We start from the raw sequence: 8,526 nt of genomic DNA, 5'->3' as shown, positions 1-8,526 counted from the left end.
GCCAAGTCGTTCCACTGCCAGCCCAGCGTCTGCCTTAATCCCCCACCCTTTCTGTGTGGGTGATGGTTTCGCTCTCTCTTCCCTTCGGGAAATTCATTAGCCTTTGCACAGAATCTACTTGCACACCCTCACCTTGAGGAGGAAAACACTGAGGATACTCTGCTTGCTCATCATTTTAAAAAAATCAATCGCCCTGCGTCAAAGGGCAAGTAGCATTTAGCAAGGCATTGCTGGGGTGGCATTGCTCTTTCCCTCCAGCTGCACCAAGGCAAAGGATGCTAATCTCTCCTTCTGCACCTGCCTCCATTCACAGCCTGCCTGAGAAAGGGGTGCTGTCTCTGAAGCACCAAAAAGAAAGAGCCTAAACCTAGAGAAAGAGGGGTAGCACCTGGGGATGGGAGCAGGGGTTAAACCCCAGTCCTCCAGTGTGAGTGACAGACCCTTTAACCACCATATGGCGACCTTCCCTCCTATGACTGCAGCTAGATCACTACCAGGAGATCAGCAGGAGCTGGGGGAGGTGACCTACAGCTGTTCCGACAGTTCTAGACAAAGGGAAGCTTAACAATATAAATAGCATTTAAAAAATTATTATTATTAATAATAATAAAGAGGATCTGGAAGAACAGAGAAGTGTTCCATTCCCAGCCCCGCTGATTCATTAATGCTTCCTCGTTTGTAAGACAATAAATACCCCCCCCCCACCCTTGCTGTCTGGTGCATCAGTCTCTCCCATTTATTTAATGCTGGAAAAAAGAAAAAGACACTTCCCCCCCTCCCGCCCCCCCCCGGTAAAGGCTTAGCTAGTTGCCTTTGTGCCACCAGTTCCTTACACGCACTTAAAAAAACCCACATAATTCTAAAATTCATCACCTGTCATCCCCGCACCCCCCTTCCGAGGAGTGGAGATTATTATTAGTATCATACAACTAAAAACATGGAAAAATAAAATCCAGAAATAAAAGAAGGGGGAAAAGCTCACCCCAAAAGAAGGGGTCCCGAGACTGGGCACACGCCCCACAATGAGGGGAGGAAAGGAGAGCAGATGTCACCCTCAGAGCTAGTGTTCATCTAGAAGGGTTTTATGTCTCTGCGTCCTGCCCTATCTTCTGTCATCGCAGAATGAAGTGATGGTGCGCTGGCCCCATGCGACCATGTCTGGCCCGTGGGGCCTCGTGCGTGCGGTGTTGAGTTCGTTTTGTCGCTTACCGTCACGGTGCTTTGTTCTCTCCTCATAAGGGGTCCTCTTAGTAATTTCATTTAAGAGCAAAACCAAACCTGCTGCTGTCTCTAAGGTTAAGGAGAAGCTGCCGGTGCGAGGGTGTGGGTTGGGGTCAGGGCAAGGGTGGGGTCCAGAGCAGGGGTGGGGGCTGACGTGAGGTCTGGGTTTGGCTCGCCCAGAGGCCTGGAAGCATCGCCGTGGTCTATGGAAGTAGAGGCCTCCCCTGTTTCCCCATCCTCTTTAGTGGCCAAGCCTTCAGGGTCGGGGAGTGACTCTTCAGAGTCTGTATTCAGGTCTTCCTCCTCGTCTTCGTCGTCGTCGTCATCGTCATCCTCATCGTCGTCATCCTCTTCCTCGTTTATCTCCTCCTCCTCCTCGTCCTCATCTTGGGATGAATCGTCTTCATCCTCCACATCACCGGAGTTGGATACCATCACCCCACTCTCATGAGGGCTTGTCCCTGCTCTGCTGGGTGATGGGCCAGCAGCAGCCTCCGGTAGCTTCTTGCTGAGGTCCAAGGAGTCATTGAGACCCACGCCAGCTGCGTTCTGCAGGAAGAAGAGGGAGCTGTTGGCATCAGTGCTGAGGTTGAGAGAGCTGTCCAGGTTGACGGAAGAGTTCTGGACATCGTACTCCAGGGTGGAGTGATGGAGGCCCTCGGGGCCAGGAGAGATGGCTGGCAGCTCCCCCCGCTCCTGTTTCTCATGCTTACGCTTGTGTGAGTCCATCTGTGACATGCCCACCACAGTGTGTTTGCAGCCGGGGTAGGTGCAGTGGAAGTGGGAGCACTTGAGTTTGTACTTGCAGTCGGGCACCTCGCAGTCCACACTGGAGCTGAACTGGCAGAAGCCGGCAGCACTGATGACGTCCTGCTTGCCGTGGTGCTTGCGGTGGGCGGTCACCTTGGTGCTGTCGGTGCAGCGGAAGCCACAGCGCAGGCAGTGGAAGTGCGTGCTGTTGCCAGAGAACTGGCAGTCGGGGAAGTTGCAGCTCAATGAGGACTTGAAGCGCTTGAAGTCATCCAGCACCAGGTTGTCGACCCGGTCATGGTGCTGGGCGTGCTTGTACATGTGGGTGCGGCCGCAGAACTTGTAGCCACAGTTCTCCCGGGTGCAATGGTAGTGGGTGACCTTGAGGGAGAACTGGCAGTTGGTGTCCTTGCAGTCCTCATAGAGATCGTAGCGCCGGAAACCCTCCAGCATCATCCCCTCATCCAGCATCTTGCGCGAGGAGGCTGTCTTGCGGCGCTTGCCAAATGGAGACATATCCTCGATGATCCAGAAGCGCTTTTTGGCCCCCGAGGCAGTTGGCATGGTGATGGTGTTCCCTGGGGACAGGAAGAGGAGAGTGACATTACTCATAGAGGGGCAGCAGGAACTCCTATCACCTCCTGTAACCAGCATGGTACTTGCCAGGTTGGATCATACCCCATATTCTACCTACGACCCATGGCAAATGCATGATGCTGCAGGGGAAGCAGCCTCCCACCCAGTAAGTCTCCTGACCAGCCTTGTATCCTGCACAGGGGCTGGGGAAGGTGTGCCGATTAGTGCTCATTCAATATTATGGCAGTAGTGAACTTGATTTCCTGACACACTCTACCCCCACGCTATTTGTGTTGCTGGGCACCAGGAAATCCTTAGAGTTGCCACTCTTGTAGACATGATAATGTCCAAGCATCAGCTGCTGCTGCTTGTCAGGGTCAAAAATCTCCCAGCCTATCCTGTCACTTTGTCCTCCTTCCCCAGGAGTAAGCTCATCCCAGCCCACAGAAGGCGGCACTTTCATTGCTCCTTTCACCCCAAACAATCCCTGAGTGCTTTATAAACTATACACAGTGTCCTTCTCCCTGATTGCTGTCTAATAGGGCACAGCAACACTTTATAGCTATTTAGGACAGGAAGTGGAGAAGACTAGCCACATCTAATTAAAACTGCAAGGGGGGATTTTTAGAAGCAGGATGCACTTTGGCCAGAATAGTGTAACATACCTCATTGGAATGAGCCTAAATATTACACTGATGAGCGCACACAAACAGATGTTCAGGAGGGGTAATTCTCAAGTGACTATCCATTGGGCCCCAAGAGAAAAATCCCACTTTTAAAGCACATCCTTGAGCCTCAACAATCAGCCCACTTGCCACTAAGGGACCAATGTCAGTTTCCCATCCTTGGAGATAGGTGCCGGAGTCCCAGAGGACTGAACCTGATACTAAGAATTTGACCACTTTACATCCACATTTCCTTCCTCTTCTGCTCACTGGTTATTCCTCAGGTCAGAGTCTTTACAGTCATGATCTATTCTGACCTCCTGCACATCGCGGGCCAAAGAACTTCACCCACCCCCTCCTGTAATAGACCCCTAGCCTTTGGCTGAGTTACTGACGTCCTCAAATCATGGTTTAAAGTCTTCAAGTTACAGAGAATCCACCATTTGCACCTGGCAGTGACCTGTGTCCCATGCTGCAGAGGAAGATGAAAAACCCAGCTCCAATGTACTCAGAGCAGGGCTTGGGGAGGCAAGAAGACTCTCTCACCAGGTGCAAAATGATGAATTTGACTGGAAATTAGTTTCCAACTAAAATGGACCTTCCTGAGCTGCATGTGGGGCTGCCATCCTGTTGAAAAGAGGCATGGTCTGTGTCAAGAGTGTCTGGGTCCCAGCACCAAAGCAGTTTGCATCCTGCTCTAGGAGTCTGAAGACGCACTCAATCATTTGTTTGAATGCTGTAAAGTTCTTTTTCTGACTGTAAGCATGTACACACGGTGGTGGATGCTGGTTTACCATGTCAGCCATGGGTGGGCCTCAAATGATGCCCCTTGAAACTAAGATGGTGCTTAACAAATAGAGTCTCCAAAATGGTGAGCAACACTGAATGCTGAGGAACAGCACCAGACTGAAAACCTTGGAGATAGAAGAGTTCAAACTCTCCACAAAGCAGGGACGGCATGGACAGCAGTAGGCCAAACTCCCCCCAGAGTGCAATGCCAACATCCCTGGAGTGAGCCCACGCCTAGGAGAGCGAGGCAGAGGACAGAAGTCTCACATGCCCATTCAGTTTGCATGGTGTCTCTGGTGACACTGGTAACAAAGGAGACAATTCACGGTGATGGCTGTCTTAGTGATGGTCACTAGGAACTGGGCTAAGCCCCCTTACACTGATTTAATCTGCACCTCTAAACAGCCGCCAGAGATAGAACTCTCCATCACTATTAAGCTCAACCAGATTCAAACCAGTGACTTCAAGGTTACAGGATCCCTATCCCAGTAGGGTCCAGGTCCCCCAAAGCACACACTATTTTCAGACACAAATCTGTGCTTATAGGTGGCAAGGTGCAGGAGCGCTCTGCAGGCTGCACTCAGGTCCTGGTACAGGACACTGATCTCCAGGCCAGTTCCTTGCTGCACTCCTATTTTGGAGAGGAAGAAAAAGGCTGCAAGAGTCTAGTTACTGGGCCTGATTCTAGAGCTTATTTACACTGCGATAAACCAGCAGTAATTCCATAGTTTGGGGTTCAGGCACTGGATGGCAATTTGGAAGACCTGGTTCAATTCCTGGCTCTGTCAGATTCACTGTGTGATCATGGGCAAACCATGTCATCTCTCTGCCTCAGTTCCCAGCTCTTCTGCTGGTGTCCCTTTCTCTCACCCTCTTTCTCTATTTCGAGTGCAAACCCTTTGGGCAGGAACCATCTCTTGCTGGGTGTTTACAGCCCCTAGCATAATGGGAACTCGATCTCCTTTGAGGGCTCTAGCTGCTGCTGTAAAACAAACAATAAATAACAACAGCAACATAGAAGTCATGGAGTTACATTGGGGTAAAGCCAGTGTAAGTGAGCAGAGAATGCGGCCCCATGTGTCTATATTACAAAGAAGTATTAAAACACTAATGGTTTTAAAGAGGTGGGTCCATTACTGAACAACACTATATTTTCATAGCACTGTATACAGAGTAACTAATTGAGCCTCCCACTGTCTCTAAGAGGTAGGTAAGTATCATTATACCCATAATACTGATGAGCTAGGTGAGGCACAGAGAGGTTAAATGACTTGCCCAAGGACACTGATGCCTTGTCCTCACTGAAATGCGTGTTTAGTTAAACCAGTGCAGTATCCCCCTGCCAGTATGGACACATACTTTGATGTGAGAGTGGCTTGTTTTGGTTTATCTTATGACAATTTTGAATCAGTTTGGTTAGCCAGGTTTATTTCAGCTCATCTTAAACTCAGTCTCCACTCAGCCTTTTGCACCAGTTTAACTAAGGCTATTTAAAATCACTTATTTAATTAGCCTAGTTCAACTTCCTTGGGTAGGGTGTGTGAAGGTGGAGAAGAACCCAGCGGTCCTGATTCCATGTCTCCTGCTCTGACCACTAGACTGTGCTCATTCCCTAATAACTAATTAGAGGCCAACATGCCTCAACAAATTTAGGCCGAAGCAGGTCTCAACTGTAAGTAGCTTATAGTCAGCCTGTCCTGTCAGCAGGGGATGATGATTTTATACAGTACTTTTCACCTATCAGTGTCAGAATACTTTAAAAAGTATCATTATCCTCATTTTACAGATGAAGAAACTGAGACAGAAAGGGGATGTAATTTGCCTGTCAGAAGAGTTCAGTTTTGTGATTGTCTGTCTATTGGACCACATTCCCGCTGTTGGGGTGAAATTCACCCCTCTGCGGAGGGCCACCACACATGAAGGCATAATTTAAATCCCACTTAAGCAGTCAAAATCCCCATGAAGCTCTGGGCAGGGCAATGACCACTGTTTGGGAGTTTCACACCTCTGCATGCTTACATTGTGCCTGGCTGGCAGAGGATAGCTCAAGTTTCTGAGCTGTTGGGTCTTTTTAAAAACATACTGTGCTAGCACAAATATGCTTCCAATTAACTGAGAAGGAGGCAGGTTGGGAAAAGAGGGCAAAATTGGGCAAGCCCCGAAAAGCCATTCCCAGCTGGTATAAAACTCCCCCGTCTGTGATGTCCCTGAGCTCTGTCATGTAGGAAACACTGAGGGCCGGAGGTGTTTGAAAACCAGCCTTACTTTCTGCAGCTGTAATTGGTGGATGTAAATAACTGTGGGTGCAACAGAGATCACTGAGATGCATCATGTCAGAGGCATCACGTATGCCCATGAGACCCCAAAACATGGGATGGAGAAAGCCAGTCCCAAGCTCATGGTGCACATGGGAATGGCCTGTAGTGATGTGTAGCAAGGGCTGGGAGCTATGAGACTGGTTGGCCAAAGAGCTCTAAACCGAGTCTCCAAGTCCTGTTATGCGATATGGTCAACATGTTGTGTTTTGGCCACCTCATAGATTCATAGACTTTAAGGTCAGAAGGGACCATTATGATCATCTAGTCTGACCTCCTGCACAACCCAGGCCACAGAATCTCACCCACCCACTCCTGTAACAAACCCCTGATGTATGTCTGAGTTATTGAAGTCCTCAAAACGTGGTTTAAAGACCTCAAGGTGCAGAGAATCCTACAGCAAGTGACCCGTGCCCCACGCTGCAGAGGAAGGTGCAAAACCTCCAGGGCTTCTGCCAATCTGCCCTGGAGGAAAATCCCTTCCCGACCCCAAATATGGCGATCAGTTAAACCCTGAGCATGTGGGCAAGACTCACCAGCCAGCACCCAGGAAAGAATTCTCTAACAGGAGGAGGAAGAGGGGGCGGCTCAAAAATGGCAGGTTTAATTACAAATGTTGCTGTTGGATTTGGGTTGGGAATGATGAGGAATTGCTTCTGGTCATGTGAATTTTTCACAGTGATTTACTGTGCTTTCAGATACCTTCCTTGGGCATGTTTACAGCATGACGTTATTATCCCAGCAGTGGAAGGGAGGGTGTATGTGTGTATTGGGGAGCCCTTGGACAGAGTTAGAGAGACAGTGATGTCTTTTCCATTTATAACTTAACAGAGCTCAAGGGGTGGGAAGAGACTATGGGCATGGGGAGCTGTGACTCAGAGATAAAGCATATAACAATTACCTGCTGCATCCTGAACTAGGGGAACGTCACTTTTTACTGGAGTTGGAGTGGCAATGATGGGCGAGAAAGCAGGTGTGCTGGTGGCAGGCATGACAATGCCCCTGCTGGATCCAAGAGTGGCACTGAGCAGAGAGTATGAGAGACAAGATGGAGAGAAGAGGTAGGGGAGGGAGGGGAGAGGAGACCTGAGCAAGGCTTGTGAGAAAGATGGAGGCAGAGGAGGCGGTGGAGGTTGTGGTGCATTGTGGGTAGCGTCATCGGCAGCGGCAGCAGTAGGAGGAGGAGGAGGAACCAGGCAGCCTGGAGAATGTGGAGAGAAAAAAATAGCAGAAAAAACAAAACAAAAAGGAAAAACAAAAGAACCGAAATGAGAACCCAAGAGTGGAAGCAATATGATGAAAATGGAAAATACATTCACACACGTACGAAACAGAACTGTAACAGAGAGGAGATGGAAGATGCGTGATTGACAGCAGCAGCAGGAGGAATGGTGGTCACTGCAGAAAACAAGGAGTGGCCTCAATTGCAGGGGGTGGAGCCACCTGGCTTCCAAAAAGAAATTCCTGCCCTGCTTAGTCTGTCCGTTCATCCACGTGGCGCCAGCATGCACCAGCCTGCTGCTGAGAGGACTCTGTTGCAGGGTATTATCCCAGAGGCTTTCAGATTCACGCATAACATGGTTATTAGTCAGTGGGTTGTTCTCCGATGGTGCGGTTAGTTAGCAGAGAATCCTGGGAGCTGCTGCCCCTCCAAACCCTCTGGAGGAGCTTTAGCACTATGTGCAGCTGTCGTTATCATGGAATGTTTATGTCAGGGTAGCGTGCAGAGGTTGTGTTAATGCCCCGTGTGATGTGAGAGGTCAGGACATCTTCGTTAGTCTTGTCCCCACCCAGTGTCAGTGGGAATCATTCATTACTCTTATTTCCTACTGCTGTTTAAAAGTAACAGAGATGAACATCCACCCCAGCCCAGAGGTCTGAGCTGAACCCCCTCAGCAGGGAAATGCTGGGCTCAAGTTGTCACCTGACCTTTCATTTAATCAGTGTTGGAAGGGAAAGTAGGGAAAAAAAAATAAGTCTGAAACTTAGGTCCCAAGAGACAATAAATGTTATAAAGAGACTCAGAAACAAGCCGCCCTGGGGAGACTTCACAGAAGGCTTTCCTGGAATACTAACAGGCAGCCAGAGGTAAGGACAATTAAGGGAGCCTTACCCACTGCTACGGGGTATTAGAGATGAGTTCTGTATCTGCCTGCTGAAGAGAGAATCCCATAATTTATGGAAGTTAAGCATGGTCAGATCTCAATCCT

General features: G+C 49.3%; 1 protein-coding gene across 5 annotated transcripts in view; it reads right to left on the bottom strand.

Moving 5' to 3' along the window:
• Positions 1-812: 812 nt before the first annotated feature.
• The window catches only part of CASZ1 (castor zinc finger 1), a 263,569-nt gene continuing 255,855 nt past the window's right edge, over positions 813-8,526 (bottom strand). For 4 of the 5 annotated variants that reach the window (XM_054009508.1, XM_054009510.1, XM_054009507.1 and 1 more), the window contains 2 exons: positions 7,218-7,517; positions 813-2,549 (listed from right to left, as the gene is read on the bottom strand). In XM_054009508.1, the coding sequence (XP_053865483.1) occupies positions 1,297-2,549; positions 7,218-7,517 (1,553 nt within the window). In that variant the 3' untranslated portion in view covers positions 813-1,296. The remainder of the gene's footprint in view (positions 2,550-7,217; positions 7,518-8,526) is intronic. The other variant, XM_054009511.1, reaches the window with a different exon arrangement.

The sequence above is a fragment of the Malaclemys terrapin genome, chromosome 19 (genome assembly GCF_027887155.1).
Source record: "Malaclemys terrapin pileata isolate rMalTer1 chromosome 19, rMalTer1.hap1, whole genome shotgun sequence".
Lineage (NCBI taxonomy): Eukaryota > Metazoa > Chordata > Testudines > Emydidae > Malaclemys > Malaclemys terrapin.
The sequence above is the reverse complement of the archived record's forward strand: the minus strand, read 5'-3'. Positions and strand labels throughout refer to the sequence as shown.